At 39.0% G+C, this 18,865-nt stretch overlaps 1 protein-coding gene across 1 annotated transcript in view; it reads right to left on the bottom strand.

Moving 5' to 3' along the window:
* Window positions 1–247: 247 nt before the first annotated feature.
* Window positions 248–18,865, bottom strand: part of LOC114353983 (uncharacterized) — a 33,864-nt gene continuing 15,246 nt past the window's right edge. The window contains exons 5-15 of the mRNA XM_028306196.1: window positions 18,104–18,278; window positions 17,922–17,983; window positions 17,397–17,556; window positions 16,160–16,316; window positions 11,371–11,510; window positions 7,154–7,290; window positions 6,404–6,566; window positions 5,930–6,080; window positions 5,012–5,169; window positions 4,367–4,470; window positions 248–408 (exon numbers count right to left, since the gene is read on the bottom strand). Of these exons, the coding sequence (XP_028161997.1) occupies window positions 304–408; window positions 4,367–4,470; window positions 5,012–5,169; window positions 5,930–6,080; window positions 6,404–6,566; window positions 7,154–7,290; window positions 11,371–11,510; window positions 16,160–16,316; window positions 17,397–17,556; window positions 17,922–17,983; window positions 18,104–18,278 (1,512 nt within the window). The 3' untranslated portion in view covers window positions 248–303. The remainder of the gene's footprint in view (window positions 409–4,366; window positions 4,471–5,011; window positions 5,170–5,929; window positions 6,081–6,403; window positions 6,567–7,153; window positions 7,291–11,370; window positions 11,511–16,159; window positions 16,317–17,396; window positions 17,557–17,921; window positions 17,984–18,103; window positions 18,279–18,865) is intronic.

Genomic DNA, 18,865 nt, shown 5'->3' with positions numbered 1-18,865 from the left:
CAGTAGATACGAATGGCGGAACCTCCCAAAACACTATGACATCTTATTACTTTTTTTTAAACAATAATAGTCCTAGTTGCCTCTACTTTTTGGGTTCCCAAAACGTGCCAAACGTTTTTTTTTTTTGTATGAAAAACAGTAATTATTTGTTTATTTTACATTTCTTACAACATTAAATTTCATTTTCATTTCTTACAGCCTATAAAAGTAAATAAATACTGTTCAAAATTTCATTACACTTGCTCTTTCAAAATTATAAAATAAGAATAGCACAGCAGTTTATTTATTTAGATATCTACCGGTCTATATACAACTCTCGCGCACATTCGCCGCCAGATGGCGCGCGGCGGTGATGTCAGCGCCGCGCGCGCACACGCCGCGGTTCACCACCGATATGCTGGATGACGACTGGAGGGAAAACTTACTTTTAATTGTTTCACCCTGTATAGGAAGGTTTTATTGCCAACGCAATTTGAACTTTATAGTACTTGACAAAACGTCGAAAATCAATTGACATTTTCTAAATTTTAATTAGAGATGAAACGGATAGTTGTTTGGCCGGATACCGGATACCGGATATCCGGCCAGCTGCTAGGCCGGATAGCCGGATATCCGGCGGCCGGATAGTAGGCCCATTGTCTCGTTGCATGGCGTGTCGAGATTTTCGCCGCACAGGTGCTTCGAACGCGATCAGTGGGTCTATTAGTAGACTAGACTAGTGACACTTTTCGAAAATCGAATCCGTCCGAATAGAATGTCACATTTTGCCACTTGTCTTGTCTTGTCTAGGGGGCAGATTAATTCGGGCGATTTCGATTGCCATCGTGATTGAATAGCGAAAATTAAATTAGTTTACTTGTTTGTACTACCAATGGTCCGTGACCCTCACTCGGCATGGGGCACACTGAAAACCAGCGCCGTGGCCTTCGTCACCGTGGGCCACGGCATATGCTGAGTGGGGTCCCGTTGCAGTGGGCATCTTGTTGGTGAATGGGTGGCACTGCTCAGTTTACTCTTGTTTTTATTTTTCTTCTTTTATTATTATGTGCCACTGTCATGTCTATGTAATTGCTGTATTTGTGTGATGTCCATTGTAATAAATGTATCTTTCTTTCTTTACTTGCTGCGTAATGTGACTGAACTGCATCATGTCATCACATCAGACCATCATCAGTGAAAAAAAGATCGCCAATTTTATTTGGCAATATTTTGACATTAACAGATATTTTCCATTTATGTATTCGTAAATAAAGAAAATAGCCCAGAAAAGGAAATTAGTTTTTGGGAAGGCCTTAATATGGCTTTTTGTAACTTTGTGGACTTTCAATAAAAGCCGTCATTATTATAAGCCATTTTATTGTTATTTACCTCAAATATTTAATGTATTTCATGTTATTAATAGGAAATTGTCGTAGTTTTTTAATATCCGGTATCCGGCCGGATAGTGAGTTACTATCCGGTATCCGGCCGGATAGTAAATTTAGGCCGGATATCCGGCCTACCGGATAGTTACCGGATATCCGTTTCATCTCTAATTTTAATCCAATAGATCAAGTTTTATGGTTTTGAAACTAATTGTAATAGAGTTCAAAGTATGGTGGCAAATTATTTAGCAAAATAATAAAGAGATTCAAAGATTCACACTTAAGACAATCTTGTCAATCTTGTTCAATGGAAGATTAATAGACAGACAGTGTAACGTTATTGAAAGTTTTGAAAGATCACGGAGCTTTGATACTTAATTATTCTACCGTCTATAACTTTCACAATTAGATATGTCAAACCAAAATCAATTTCCTTTCTAAACTAGAAATTAGAGATGAAACGGATAGTTGTTTGGCCGGATACCGGATACCGGATATCCGGCCAGCTGCTAGGCCGGATAGCCGGATATCCGGCGGCCGGATAGTTGGCCCATTGTCTCGTTGCATGTTTTGACGAGTTTAGCGCCGCACAAGTGCTTCGAAAGCGATCAGTGGGTCTAATAGTAGACTAGACAAGTAACACTTTTCTAAAATCGAATCAGTCCTAATAAAATGTCAGATTTTGTCACTTGTCTGGGGGCAGATCAATTTGGGCGATTTCGGTTGCCATCGTGAATGTGTGATTGAATAGCGAAAATTAAATTAGTTCACTTGCATCATGACATCAGACCATCAGTGAACAAAAGATCGCCTATTTTATTTGGCAATATTTCGACTTAACAGATACATATTTACTATTTATGTATTCGTTATTAGAGTGAATAGCCCAGAAAACGAAATTAGCTTTTTTAAAGGCCTTAATATGGCTTTTTGTAACATTTTTGACTTTAAATAAAAGCCGTCATTATTATAAGACATTTTAATGATGTTTACTTCAAAGATTAATGTATTTAATTTTATTGATAGGAAATTGTCGTAGTTTTTTAATATCCGGTATCCGGCCGGATAGTGAGTTACTATCCGGTATCCGGCCGGATAGTAAATTATGGCCGGATATCCGGCCTACCGGATAGTTACCGGATATCCGTTTCATCTCTACTAGAAATAGAGTTAAAGGACTGTTCACTACACCATGTCATAACATGACCAAACCAGGAACATGTTACGGAATAGAGGACAATTGGACATGCCTGACAGTAATCCATTCCAATTCCAATCCAAGAATTTTGTATGTGATAGGGATATGATAGAGTCATGGTGTGCTGCGGTGCAATGGATACCACTTTGTGAAGCAATCTCGAGCAAATCCAATTATGTTTCTTATTGCGGGATATTGCACAGTAATGATTTGCTTGTTTCAGTCTTTCAGAGTGTGTGAGGCTTATTTTAAATAACTTTGATGATGTATCACTATCAACATTCAATAAATAGATTAAATATTGTGACTTCGAGCAGTGTGTGTTGCCAGTGTTGACATATGGATCCGAATCGTGGTCGCTTACTATGGGCCTCATAAGAAGGCTCAAGGTCACCCAAATGGCGACGGAGCGGGCTATGCTCGGAGTTTCCCTGCGTGATCGAATCAGAAATGAGGAGATCCGTAGGAGAACCAAAGTAACCGACATAGCTCGCAGAATTGCTAAAATCAAGTGGCAGTGGGCGGGGCACATAGCTCGTAGAGACGATGGCCGTTGGGGCAGGAAAGTTCTCGAGTGGCGACCACGGGCTGGAAAACGTAGCGTGGGCAGGCCTCCTACTAGGTGGACCGACGATCTGGTAAAGGTCGCGGGAAGAGCCTGGATGCGGGCAGCGCAGGACCGTTCATTGTGGAAAACCTTGGGGGAGGCCTTTGTCCAGCAGTGGACGTCATTTGGCTGAAACGAACGAACGAACGATTGTGACTGGTATAAAACATAAGAAATTCAGTCCTCCACAGGCTTGATTCTACGATGTTCACCCTCGTAGATTCAAGCCTGTGGATGACTGAGTTTGTTTTTTCATAATACCTACTGAGTTATGAAAAAGACACTGACATTATGATATTATTGACACTGTTACCCACTATTTATTTTGACATTTAATTGACATTAATTCTATTTGTATTATTAATTTATTTGGACATGATGTGTATTTCTTTCTTATTAATACTGCAATTGTTTATTATTAATAAGAAAATATATTGAAAATTTGACATGTAATGAACATTATGAATAAATTTCTTATTCTTATTCTTATTCTTAGAGTTAAAGGTCAGATAAACAATAAAATTAAATGACCTTTACCTAATAGATTCACAGCCAGTTTTATGATCCATAGTTAGCTTAACTATTAGATAAGATGACAATATGGTGGTTAAATGTCAAGAAATAATAACTACGGAATAAGCTGGCTGCCACCTTAGTTGCAACGACTGCAACTGTACTGGCCCTTAATAGAATTAACTACGGATCAAAAGATTGGCTCTAAGTAAATACAAAAGATACAGGGTGTCCCAAAAAGTAGTGTCAAGCCGAAGCCCAAAGGTCCCATGTAATGAATGAATACTAGCCTAGCTGATTTAGAAGTATTTACATCCATAACACGAATGTAAACTAAAAAAGATAACACATACAGGATATGTTTAAAAAAATCATAACTGGAAAACAATCAAAAGTCACGGTGATTCGGGTAGCCCTAGTGATGCTCTGCCTCTGGGCTTCGGCTTGACACTACTTTTTGGGACACCCTGTATATTATGAGAATACAATATTGAAAATCGCCTGGCGGTTCACAAACGTTAATTAAAAAATGTGCAAACAACTCACTGGCGAAGAAAATCGGCAAGACCTGGAGCGAGATCAAGCGCGAAGCTCAAGACCGAACGAGATGGAGGACTGTTGTGGACGACCTCTACCCCATCTAGGGGTCAAAGGACCTTAAGTCAAGTAAGGCAAACAACTCACAGTGCTGGCAGGGAAGCCGGCCGAGCGCTCGCTGAACACGCGGCTGGTGTCGGTGTCGGTGCCCGGCGTGGGCAGCTTGCTGAACCCGCTAATCGACTTCTTATCTGCCGGATATGTTTACTTTGTTTATGGAGCAAAACGATGTTGGAATGAAATTAAAAAATGTATGAATAAGGGGCCATTTATTTACGTCACACGAATTTCATTATTTTTGACCCCTTCCCTCCCCCTTGTCACAGCCGGTAACATCCCAGTGTGACCTCACATATTTACGGTTAAAGACATTTATTTTCTCAAAAGAATTTATAAAATCCACTTATAGAGAAAACACAGATACAATTCATTACAATTAAATACATTATTACCAACTAGCATTTTAAATGTGGGTATGTTTGAAAATTTTACATCTAAACATTTTTTCAAATAAAATTTAACATCAAATCAAACATTTCAAGGAATTCATAAAAAAAAAACGATTAATTTCGTGTTTCACTTAGATTAGCCAGTTCCTCTGTGGTTGAGGATTCCGAGTGAAGCTCGCTTCCACCTTCGGCCTGATCATTACTTACCATCAGGTGAGATACAAACCAAGAGCTTCCCCGTTGGGAATAAAAAAAGCCCACTGTTTTCTGCTGGAAAACTCACCGTAATTACAGGGTATGATGTCAGGATCGGTCTCCTCTATCTCCCCGTCCATCTTCAGCTCGTACTGGCTGCAGTAGTCCAGCTTTGGAGATCCGCAGTACGTGTTCATGTGGTCCTGTTTGGAGAGCGAGTCCACGCTCTGCTCTATGTATAGAGCCCTGGCAAGAGAAGCCATGTTTATATTGGACAGTTCAAATGAAGTGAAATGGTTAAGAAATGTACTGCAGGATTATAGCTTCACACACACACACTCCTCGGCATGGGGCACACTGAAAACCAGCGTCGTGGCCTTCCCCACTGTGGGCCACGGCATATGCTGAGTGGAGTCCCATTGCGATGGGCATCGCTGTTGCGACAGGATAGCACTGCTCAGTTCACTTTTTATTTCCTTGTAATATTTACGTGCTACTTCTGTCTTTTTTTCCTTACAATTTCTTTGTCCTTAACTAAGTGATGTTCCTCGTAATAAATGTTTCTTTCTTTCTTTCTTCAAACTCACTATGGAATGTTCTAGAGTCTAAACCATCACCATGATTGTAACCAGCCTAACCTTCCGCTTCCAGTGCAAATAGTTAAAGAGGCGGGCTGCATTTTATTAATCTGTCGTAATCTGTCATTTGATTTGCAATAAACTTCCTTAACCTGGAGCTTTTTTATCGCTACGCGTCTAATATTATTTTGCCTAGCTTTTTAAAAACGTAACCTTCATTGATTGAATTCTATAGACGCCCCAGCTGTAGACCGTCTTTGCAAAAGTAGCTAGAGTGGGAACGAATCCTTCTAATATTATTAAGTCTTAAATCAGATGAGTTTATTCGTAGGTTTGAATTGCTGCATACTTAGTCTAAGTGAGCTTATGAGTAAAAGGACTCCAATTTGTGCCTACTTCTGTAACAACTTACAAATAATGTTACTTACGAAGAAGGCGGTTGCTTCACTCGATCTAGTCTTCGAGCACTATGCCGCCGGTACAGCGCAGTAATGACTCCGCAGACGCCGGTACAAAGCAGCGCAATCACTGCTAGCAGTGATACTAGCATTGGAGACAGAGGAATGGACGTGCTGACTCCTGGAGAAAAATCTTATGTCACTGGAAGCTTATGTTGATTCTATGGCTATTGGAGGATATCGTCAGCCCATTTCAACCTGCTTATATTCATTTGTACAAACTTTACAGGAGGAAACAAAAACTGTTTATTTTTCAAGCTGCACTACTGTAATGGCCTCTACCTCAGCCTACAAATTGAAAGATAATATTATGTATAGTTACATTATGTATATTGGACTAACACAAGGAGGTATTTGTAGCTAGAGTTGACCTCTGCGTTTCTCAATACGCTACCCTATTTAACCTTATAACCTTAACCTAAACCCTAAAAGTTATAAACTTACCAGTGTATTTATCAGGGGACCTTAAAGCGACAGTGTACAGCGAAGTCGCCTCTCCCCTGCCCTTCGCATTGGCCGCGTACAGAACAAGCGCGTAGCTCGAATAGCTGTCCAGGCCCGGCACTTCGAAGGTCGGCGTGGAGTTCGAAGACACGTTGGCTCGGACCTAATGTAGGTAAATCAAGAGCTTAGTGAGCATCCTAACAGCCATTTTAGTCCCGGAAGTGGCGGAAGAAACTCAGTAACCATTTAAAGTACAGTCAAGTACAACACATCAGATGATCAAACTACACATTATGGTTAAAAAATAGCGTCTATTAGGTACACAAGATGCCACAATGTTTTGATTGACGTGCCGTCATCAGTCTGTATAATCAGCTACATTGAATCTTCGCTATGCAGACTTCCAATAAGTTCGTCCATCCCCCTTTTTACCCCTTGGATTATAGAAAATCCAAGGAAGATATTAATAATTGGGGAATGTTTATTTATTAACTAAGCTTGGAAGTCTCTATATACCGTGTTAACACTTTAACAGCACATAAATACTGACTCTGACTCCAACTAACATTGTGCAACTATAATCACATTCTCCGTGACCCTAATCAGAGAGACTCAGGCAGTAAACTATAACTGAACTTATAAGTAACTTGACCCGGGTAACTTGATCTTCACTGTTGTGTTTTATTGGCCGTCCAGCTGTAGATCCTAACCACACAGGAGTTACAGCGGTGGGATTAATGAAAAACTTACAATCATCGAAGGCAGCTCATAGACCTCCATGTAAAACACTTGAGGTAGACCACCGTCGAAGCCCTCAATGCAGTCCACGTGTAGTCCAGCGAAGCTGTGGTTCAGCACCGAGCAGTTCTGCAGCGACATCGGGTGACCTGGTGGAGATTTAAGGACGTCGCACATTTATCAACCCAGAAAGGGATCGTAACCGTATCAACTCGAGGCGGTCAGTATTCTTTGTATGAAACTCCATACTGCAACGCACCGTAACGTAAACACCTCGCCTCGCAATTGACAGTGTGCGATAGGCGATGACAGCTCGCGAAAGGTGATACGGTGTTGATCCCTTTCCCAGTTGATAAGTCTGCTATGAGCTTTATTTTTATGAGCCGATAAACAATTGACATAAACAACTCCCAGATACCATTTGATACTTAGCTGCTATAATACAAGTAACTTGCAGTAGATACAGTTCGATATAGTGTCTATGAGTGCAGATCGCATCTACATTATTCTCTGCAGCATAATAGGGATGATGACTGGGTAATGAAATCGAAATTCTATTTAGTCCGTCAGACAGATAATTAGAAAATATTAGACTGATAATTTTTTATTTTTTTCCATAATCGAATAATTACAGTGTTATATTGAGTTGAAATGTCGCGTGACGACACTTTTGAGTAAAAATTCTACTCAAGCGTGACGTATCGCGCCATTTCAACTCGATGTAGCACTGTTATTATTTAATTATGAAAGAAAATAAAAAATATGAGTCTAATATTTTATAATTATCTGTCTGACGGACAAATAATTGAAATTTTGTCATCTAGCCTATTATTACCAAGTTGTGACATAATAACCTCTTACTTAGCTCCACCAACAGCTAATGGTACCTTTATATCACAGATATGAGTGATAAATTATCATTCTAAAGGTTTCGGCGTCCCGTTTTCGGGAAACCCGAATAAGAAATATTCTTCGAATTAATTTCATTCGTTCCAAGACTGTTAGGCATCTCTTGGGACTACTTAAATTTCATAAGGTTGGGTTTTATTTCCAGTCAAGTAGTATGTATAAAGAACGTGAGAGGAGAATAGTGCCGTATCTTGACATCTTAATTTCTTTTATGTTAACAGGCTTCGTAATTTTTGCTGGGTATTAATTACGTTTTTGGTAGATATTTAGTTAGTACTTTGTAATAAAATGTAGAGGTTTAAATTACCTCGGTTCTGTTACTAATTTTGTAACTTAATTGAAGACGAATTTGAAACCAACATTTTTCTTTTCAGCACAACCTAACATCATCTAATTTACAACCCGTTCAAGTTACAAGCCGTGACGTCACATCGACGCTCTGGTATGGACCGGGCGAACGCGGGCAGTTGTGCTGGTAAGTGCGAGGGAGAGTCATTCATTGAGGTGCGCAGTGCATTCAACGAGATGCACAGTTAGCTCGATCGAGTTGTTTAAAGTTCATTTTAAATTATTCTACTGAGTGTGTGTGTATTATAACTAGCTATTGCTGACCAATTGCCTAATTTATGATGGGTTATATCCTGCGCGATCGGATCGGTCAATGGCCAGACTGGAGGCTATTAAAAAAACAAATGCGCCGATATTTCATCTCAATTGCCAGTACCCAATAAAACCTTGACAGGGATAAAGCGACAACTTTTTATACAGTACCTACAGTACAGATATTATTTAACTTTATTCTGGGGATCAGACAGTTGATTATGTTTTTTGTATTTAGAAAAAGTGAGCTAATCGTAATTTAAATAAAAAAAATATCAAAGATGTCATTATCATGGACAATGCTTGACGCTTCTTAAAGGTTTGGCCAAACCAACGCGATCACACGCGATCAGCCTGCGTGCAGCGATGGCGACCAGACTTAAATGTATTGATCGCCATCGCTGCACGCCGGCTGATCGCGTGTGATCGCGTTGGTTTGGCCAAACCTTAAAGCACCGCACATAAATGTGTAAAATTCAGACAGATAAACCTTTCAAAAGTGCAACTTTTTGATATTTATTTACACTTTTCTTCATCAGAGCTAAGCTAGCCAATATAGGTCATTACATTAAATAACCACATAAAATATTGAAATTGATTTGATAACAGGTAATTCCCTGCATATTCGCGTTAGCCCAAATATTAGCGTACTAGTAAATACACAAACAAAACGAAATGAATATTCAGGTGCATACAAAATTCACCGGCACAGCTATCAAATCCCACTCGCACACCCCCGGGGTACATCATTAGCGGTACTAGGTCATTTTCATTACCCCCGCAAAACCATTTGACTATAATAATCACAATAACTATACCAGGAGTAATTCTAACAGGAACGTTTCTATGTAAATTGGTTCGGACCATGTTTGGTTTTGTTATGCCACAGTACAGGTTGATGAAGTAGCATCTTAATAAGGTTAATTAATTAAATATACACAGACTTGACGTAAACGGCAATTATGTGTTTATGTGAACTTCAGGACTCCCCAACCTAACAGTCTGTCAACAGAAGGAAATGGCGTGAGATCGTGTGGAGAGTTGTATCCGCTGCCAAGAGCGAAACGAATAAGAAGATGAACCTTTTTGGCCAGAGTGTGAGGAATATAGGTCAAATCTTCATTAGCCTTTGGTAAATTGGAAAGAGTGGTGCTCCTGTAGTGGAAACTAAACTGACGATGATGGTGATAAATCAAAAATATATTTCAAGCAAATAACTGCTGTTTATTCTGTGTTGTTGTTTCTGGCAAGACCAAGCTTTAGTTTGAGACTACTTTACTTTTATATTATTCTTTAAAAAAACTTTATGTCAACAATGACTCATTGAATGATAGCCTCAACATAAAATGAACTTTTCACATTGCGTGATTTTATATTATTTTGGAGTGAACCTTTTGGATGATTCTGAGTTTGTGACCAACGGTTGGCCACACGTTGGGCGCCAATGTGCTCAGACCCACGCCTAATGGCCGAAGGGTTCAGTACAAGCGAACGCGAGTTAGCTATTTAGATTATAATAATAGCATATTGAAGCCGATGCGAACTTTAATGATTAATTAAGATCAGTTTCTAGATTGTATCAAATGGCTTCAGTGAGGTTAATTTAATTTACGTAGCTAATGTTGATTAATTAATAAACTTTTTGGATTTCATATTTTTGCAACGTTTTAGGCGCTCCAATAATGAGTATTAGGATTTTCCGTCACTAGCTAGGTATGATTTACGCCAATAAATTAGACTGAAACGGAAATTTGAAATTATATTAGTTAAATATCCGGTGTGCCAAAAATTTGAGAGCTTAAAACAATGTAAAAAGAAATAATACTTACTCGATATTTCACACTCGAAAACATGTAAATAATGATGATTTCTAAATAAATAATTCTAGCCAGAGATTCTCGTGATATTGCAATAAAGTTGGCAACAAGCCAGCTGCATATTAAACACCTTTTTTGTGAAACGGGAATCGAGGCATTGTTCAACGATACGTATAATAGCATCGTCACTGCATCAGGTCTCAATCCGTTTATGTCACTTCGGCGATTATTCTGTGATTGATTTTAACTGATGGTCAGTTATCAATCATTTACTGCCGTATTTAGTATCCTACGACGTGATGAATGGTCAGTTACTGACATCAGCTGACATGATTGTATTTTTATCAGTATGGGCTATTTTTTGTACTTCTTATTCTTTCGTGTCGACAACAAACCTACACAGTGTCAGCCCAAAACTCCGCCACAAGAGTGGCGTTGTCAGTAGCACTCATCAAATCCCCTGAGTGCAGTTGCTTGGGCATTCAGGGCACGACATCGGATGCTTCATCGACTGGGGAACAAAACCGCACCTGCACTCCATGTTTAAGCCATCCAAGAATCCCCACCTGACCAGATTGTCCTTATTACGGCCAACTTGCGTCCGAAGTCTATTTAAAGACTTCCAGGTAAGCCAGGGGAGCTCATATCCAGGTGGTCCAGGTGGTGTGCAGGGCTATTTTTTGTACTTTATAGGTACCTAAGTATCAGATGTCGTAAATATTAGTCTATTAATTAGTAATCTGCAGCTGCACCTCTCAAATTGAAGAGGGTTGTAATTCCTGCAGTGAAGACTAAATAGCCTGATGATAATAACCTGATGCAGATCAAACTTCCAGGTAATGAAGTTATACTATACACCCTATTAACAGACCCTTAGAACCCAAAATTGTTTGAACATCTTACCAGCAGCAACGAGCTTGTACACGCACGGCGCTTCCTGCTTCCCGACGGAGTTACTGGCTGCGCAGGAGATGGTCCCGAAGTCCATGTTGGATGACGGCGTGTACCTCAAGGTAGAGGAGTAGCCAGAGGCTGTGTAGTATCTAGGGGGAAAATATTGAAACTTTTTATAAAAACATCCATAAGATTGGAGCGCCCAACGTAAGCACAGTAGGGTTATTGTCGCCTATTAATTACTATCGTTTTAGCATTCACCTGTTAGCGCCACTTTAGAGTAAGGTCCTGTGAATTGCTGGTGGCTAAGACAGTGACGATAAGCGCTGAATCGGTAAGAGGACTATTGCATGAACTCATCAGGACAGTACCACTTTGTAAAGTCCCGTCACTTAGCAACGGTGCTAACTGTTACAACCCGATCGAGCTAACTGCTCATCTCACTGAAATGCGACTCTTCTTCCCACTTACCCGCACACCTGCCTGCGTTCGCCCCATCCCTACCATAGTAGGGANTGCCAAATGGCAATGCCAGATTTTGTATGGAAGGTGGCGTCTTTTTTTTTTTTCGGGCGGCCATCGAGCAATAAAAAATTAGCCTCAGATCATAGAAGGGAATTCTATGATCTGAGAAATTAGCGCAATATTTTGTTGCAATTTCTTACAAAACTTGCGCGCAAAAAGCAAATCTAGTATGTAAATCATCAAACTTCTAATGCTCGTAACTCAGTTCAGACTGAGTTTAGAGGTATACATGTCATAGTAAGTTTGGTTTATTACACTATTTTGTATCTAAAAAACATGATTTGGTCGATGGCCGCGCGAAAAAAAAAAGACGCCAATTTCCGGCATTGTCTTTTCAGCCCGATCCGTCCAGTGGTTTGGGCTGTGTGTTGATAGATCACTATGTCAGTAAGTCAGTCAGTCAGTCACCTTTGAGTTATAATCCTTTGCAAATCAATTAGCATAGCGCTTTTCTAAAAGGAAACCAACACACAGCAACCCACTTAAATGAAAATATACAATTTACAGTTCCTCTGAAAATTAGGCGTGATAACATACCTTTCATAAGTATTCCTCATTAATATTCTTGCTGAGTATATCCATGATTGCGTTTCTAATAGGTGCCTATTTACAGTACAGATGGTGCCTACTTACGGTACATAGTGAGTAGCTATATACGAGTATATACAGGGTGGAGATCACAAGGCTTACTTTCATGTAGGTAGTCTAGGCTTTATGGGCTGTCTATAAGCGTCAGATGATTTTAACATACCCTCCAAAGCCTGATGTTCTTACTACTACAATACAGTGGTAATACGCAACGCGATATTTCAATTTTATAATATCGCATTGAAAATAGTTGATTTCAGAAATTTTCAATAGGCTATAAATGTTTTATAATCTAAAGTAATACTAGCTTTCAGGACGACTTATATTTTCCCATTGGCATTCTAAAATTCGACACAACCACTTAAAATATAACTTGAGAAGTTGTTTGAACAAAGTTTATTTCCCTTTGTATTATTTTACAAGTGGGCACAAGTAGCTGAACACTAGTTGCGTTTGACAGTCGTTAGGCGGGCCCAGCAAACTTGTAAGCTTTCACAAAGCTCGGGGAAAACAGAAAGGCTCTATGTATGTCAGCGGTGTACTACTGTTAAATGAAGTGCTAATAAATAAAAATTTCAAATCATGTAGGTAAGAATAACCACGGTCTCTCTGAACTTACAAATATCGGAATTTAAATCGTTTTATACAGTAGAGTATATGAACACATTTTCAGTGACTAGATACGTTTCAAACATAGTGCTCTACCACCATTTTGGAACCAAATTAGTTTTTTGACGAGATTTTCGTGATTTGCACCTTGCGATAGAGTTTCAGTCGCCCTTTTTTCAGCCTTTTGTATTAAAGGTAGGTATAGAAAAGTACTCATTTTAAGGAGAGAGTGTTGACTGTTGGTGTATTTAGTTTTTGAAGTATTGAATTGATTCAGTATTCTGTGATTAATAAGATTTGCGCTATCTCGCTACGTCATTGACAGCTGACGGTATAATATTTTGGTATTTGGTTGGTACCAAATAAGTTCCTTTGTTCCTTGATGCAACTAGTGGTGACTGAGTTCGTTTCGACATTCACAAAGTGCCAAGATACTGGTCAAAATTGAATAAATATTCTTTTCTGATTTGATTTGATGCAGTTTACTATATACCTGCCCCTCTAGACAAAATGCAAAATGTGACAGTTTTTATGTCGAAAGACAGCCTTTTTGGCATTTCAACGGATTCGATTTTCGATTCGATCAAAAAGTGCCACTTGTCTAGACCTACTGAGTTGACGTTTCTCCCCCGGCTGTGGCCCACGGGGGTCACACGCGTGTCGGGGCGAACGCCCGCGCTTAACAATGCCCCGTGACCCGCAGTAGCCGTGTGAACTGCGCTTAAAACGCTTAAACACCTCCTAATGGAAGAACAATGCCGCACTCCTTACGTGCAATCAAAAATATTCAAAGATAATCTTGGTTATAAAATAATCATCGTCCACAAAAGACTTCGCACGCTTTCTTTTCTTTTTTTGTCATTGAATTCAACTAAACTGATAAAAATGAACTAAAAAGATAATAAAAACAAGACAACTCAGCCTTAGTGTTTACAAATGCAGTCGGAGGCATCAATGACTAATTATTTTGTTGGTGATATGTAAAAATATAACCCTCCTTCTGGCGCAGTTGGGTAAAAAGACACAAACTTTACGTTAAATGGAAAGATTGACATCTTTATGCGATCAGCTCGAATTAACTTCTCAGCACCAGCCCATATGTTGTCCCGAAATGGTGGTAGGGCAAGCTATATTTGGGACGACGTGTTTAAGTGCCCTGGAAAGTCCTAAGTACTGAATTAAAAATATTAAACTCTGAGGAAGTGCTTTTTTTTTAAATACACTACGAGGAAGCTCTTGGCCTGTATCTCACCTGATGGTAAGTGATGATCAGGCCAAAGGTGGAAGCGAGCTGCATTCTAGTTAATAATCATGAGTATTCTGCGAAAACCATTTGTATATAATTGTGTTCTTTCAAGTCACGAATTTGTACTGATTTATGATACAGAGAGATTTTAATCTCTGTAGGTTTATCCAGGGTATTCCCTGGAGGTAGTTACCTTGTTTGATTAGGACAGTGGAGGCTTAAATTAACCTACATTATAAATAAGAAATTGTAGCTACGCCGGCCGTACCTACTCTGGAGGTACGAGTAGACATGTAAAGCTCTCAGTAAAATTGACATCTATGATAACTTATAAATCTAAGGCTGACCTGACTTTAATCGTAACTATAACGATAATCGGTGTTTTTGTATAGAGTTTGGCAGATTTTTGACGTTTATTAAAGTTTAAGTAAAATGGTGCAACTGCAACTCAGCGTTAAATACTTTTTGGTTGAGATCGACACGCAAAAACTCTACTACGATAGTTTCTGGGCTTCTATACGAAAATAAAACCGACTCCAAAAAACCTACACTAAAACGTAGAAAAATAATTACTAATTACCTACTTATTTATTAGGACGAATAATTAATATTTATGTAGGTATACCATGATTGATACTTCTGGAGTCGGTGCCAAGATTATGAAACATGTAAAGTTTGCCTGCACCGACTCCAAAAGTATCAATCATGGTATACCTACATAAATATTAATAATTCGTCCTAATAAATAAGTAGGTAATTAGTAATTATTTTCCTACGTTTTAGTGTAGGTTTTTTGGAGTCGGTTTTTATAATGGTCACAGCCGTAGCCTTTGTGCTAAAAATAATCTCCCGTACTATGATAATATCAATCCTCACTTTCCTCACACTTACCTTTCCGTTAAATCACTGGTACAATAGTATGTAGAAATAAAAATGTTAATTAAAATACTAATAATAATCATTAGACGTTTAGACAAATTCAAGTTCTTTATTTAGTGCTTTCTTCTTATGATATTTTCAATAATAAAATGTATTTAAACTATTTTCAACCTTATGACTTACACATAGAGTTCAAAATTAATTGAAGAAAAAATACAAATCATGGTAGCATGATGTGCCAGAAACTCAAAATAAATTCTAAAATAATAATCTTTACTTGCTTATGAACCAAATAGTATGAATACTTGGATAAAATAAATATTTTTTTCCGACGCGCATCAAAATTCGCCCGCTTTGTCCTGAAGAAAAATTTTTTTTCACCTACTTTTTTAGAAAAAAGTACTATACAATGGTATATATTTATAATCCTGATAAATGTAGCTTTCAGGACATATTTTTTTTATTAGATTATCTCCAATGGTTTAAAAGTAAACGACGTTTATTTAAAAAAATACTTTTTGGTTTTTGTGAATTTTACTCAATATTTCTATTTTTTTGTATGAAAAGGCAAAAAGTTTGTTCTAGAAATGAATTCGCCATCCTTTAATTATCCGAAAATGACACCACACTTGCCCTAATACCCATAGTTTTAAAGATATGGGCCTTAAAGTGAAGCGCGGCAGAAGGAAACTTGCCCCCCCTCCCCCTGCTACCACAGGGGGGGCTCCCGATGTCTACCGACGGAAATCTACTCAGGAGCACCCAAAGAACAACTGGTGCAAAAATGAGCCTTCTATACCAAAGTGGAGGGGTCTCCATACAAATCATTGCACTAAATTCCCTACTACCAGTGTCGATGTCTTATCACGACTTCCAAGTGTGCTGTTAATTCGACCGAGTTGTACGTATAAAAACAATAGCCCTCATTATTAATTAGTTCTCAATCCTTACTTGGCAGGTATTTGGATCTGTTCTCCCGAGCTGTTGAAGGTCCAGCTGAATGCTGTGGGCGGTGGACTGGAGTCCACCTCGCAGGACAGCTGCACCGTCTCTTGCTTTAGGGCTCCGAAGACTTCGCCCTCGTTGCCCATTTTGCAGAGGGGCACATCTGTTGAGAACGTTTTTTTGACTCCCATCCTTAACAGAGGCACAAACCTTGCGTGCCTTTGTAAGATGTTTTGATGAATAGAGATATCAGAATCAAAGGTACCTTGGGACAGGTTACACTTAGAAATTGATTTATAACTTGTTTTACACATAAACTAAGTAGATACTGTATGTATGAGCGAAAAAAATGAATAGATGAATCCAATTAAGACGACAAAAAGATAAAATTTATAAATGTTATCTGAGTTTAAAGTCAGATTCTGACAATCTATATCCCCTTACACCCTGTATCCATATTAACAGCTACCTATTACATACAATGCCCCATGAAGTTCGACATAACGTAACAACGTGTACATACACCAATCAAGCTAATTGTTCGAGATATGTAGTTGATCATATCAGATTCTGATCAAATTATAAGATGTAATGCATAGATAAAGCTAGGCAAATTGGTGAGCTTAATATATACATAAACCTTATTTGATGAAAAATAATAACCTTACCGATAAATTGGTAAAGAAAACAAACTTCGTTAACTAATTAATTTTTCTAATTAGATTGTCCCAAAAAGGCATTCAATTTATTCTCAATACATAATACTTCAATACGTCAGTTATGATTGCCAAATATTACGTGATTGGGTCTTAGCCATCATGGAAAGTACCGGGTACTTTCATTACAGTTACAATTAAAGGTCCTCGTTACGTCCTTTAGGTCATTCGTCTATCGGATTAGATGTAACTATCCATCACCCATCTTAACAGCCAGTCCTTGCTTTACACTTTTTTATCTGAAGTAGAAGGAATCTGCCCGCGGCCTTCTTAATGTTAACCGAAGTCTCAATAGATACTGCTACGAGCATATTGTCCACCTAAACACGTGAGTATAAAAGAACTTCTATCGTATCATACTGGGATTTTTGATGGTAGCGCTGCCCTTTAGAGGCTCGAGAGCTGTAATCGCCAGCAGCCTTCAATATAACCCTAAATCGAGAGGAAACGCCTGGATGCGGACAGCACGGGACTGAAATCTTCCAGAGAAACTTTTGTCCAGCTGGAGGAGATATAAAAGCACTTACATCGTATCTGAAGAGACACGGGGTTGCTGGTGGCGCTACCCTCGCTGTTGGAAGCGAGGCAGCTGTAGTCGCCAGCAGCCGACCTGTTCACAACTTGAAGCACCAGGCTTTGGTCACTGAGGATGATGCCTGCACTCGCGTTGTGGTGGATCTCTTTTGTCTGGATAAAAAATAACACTTCAGAATTGGATAAAGATCATAGGCGGTCAATGTTTTCTAATTACTGACTTTTTAGTTTATATCTTGGTGTGGTCAAGTGACCAACCTTGCTGGTTGGTCCTACCGACCGCGCGTGTTCAAATGAAGGAATTGTAGCTTTTGTGGTAAATAAAAGAAATATTGAGATTAATAACTTTCTATTCGGTTTAGAGCGCACACAAATCACAGAGTTCAAAATGGCAGTAACAATAGTGTCAACATGAAAAAACTAAACGGATTTCCGTATTGCCAACATACACAATATAAAATGGTTGCGTTCCATTTATTCTAACACCCTCCCCTGGAACGTAACCCTATTTTAGTTACACAATACAAATGCTTATCAGCAGTAGTACCCTTAGTTAAATTATCAGCAATCATGTCTTCACCTTTAACATAACAAAATTTAACATTTAAATTATTAACATGATCCTTCAGAAAATGATAACGAATGTCTATATGCTTAGACCTAGGTAAGTAACAGTCATTCATAGATAACTTGATCGCACTCTGGTTGTCACTGAAGATAATGAGCGGGCCGTGCGGCGGCTGGCCGAGCTCGCCGTGCAGCTGCTGCAGCCACAACGCTTCCTGCGTCGCGGAGGACATCGACATGTACTCGGCCTCGGCTGTCGACAAGGCAACAGTCTGCTGTTTATGTGACCGCCAAGAGATGGCGCCACCCTGTAACATAAAAATGTAACCTGTGCACGATTTTCGGTCGCACACATCTCCTGCCCAATCTGCATCACAATATCCTGTGATTTTCTCATTACCATCTTTGGTGTAAATCAATTTCAAATCTTTGGTGCCCTGTAGATATCGAAATATTCTCTTCACTGCAGTCCAATGCGTAGCCTTGGGATTGTTGTTGAATCTGCTCAGTGTGTTAACTGCAAATGATATATCTGGCCGGGTAACCTGAGCCAGATAAAGCAATGAACCAATAGCTTGTTGATATGGACAGTTTAACAATGCTTCTTGTTCTTCATTTTCATTAAATTTCATACCAACTTCAATAGGTGTTTTCACAGGTTTGCAGTCCGACATTCTGAATCTTGCTAAAATTTCTTTAATATATTTCTCCTGATCTAATACAACATCACTTCCACACCTAGTGATGTGCATGCCCAAGCACTGGCTAGCTGGGCCTAGATCTTTCATTTCCAAGTGTTCTTTTAATTTTTCCTTAAATAACATCTTTGTAGACTCTTGAGCAGTAAATAAAATTAGATCATCAACCCAGACAGCTATAAATGTGTTCTGTTCTA

The sequence above is a fragment of the Ostrinia furnacalis genome, unplaced genomic scaffold (assembly GCF_004193835.3).
Source record: "Ostrinia furnacalis isolate ACB-3 unplaced genomic scaffold, ASM419383v2 OfSCF0185, whole genome shotgun sequence".
Taxonomy (NCBI): domain Eukaryota; kingdom Metazoa; phylum Arthropoda; class Insecta; order Lepidoptera; family Crambidae; genus Ostrinia; species Ostrinia furnacalis.
This window is presented reverse-complemented; position numbering and strand designations above follow the sequence as displayed.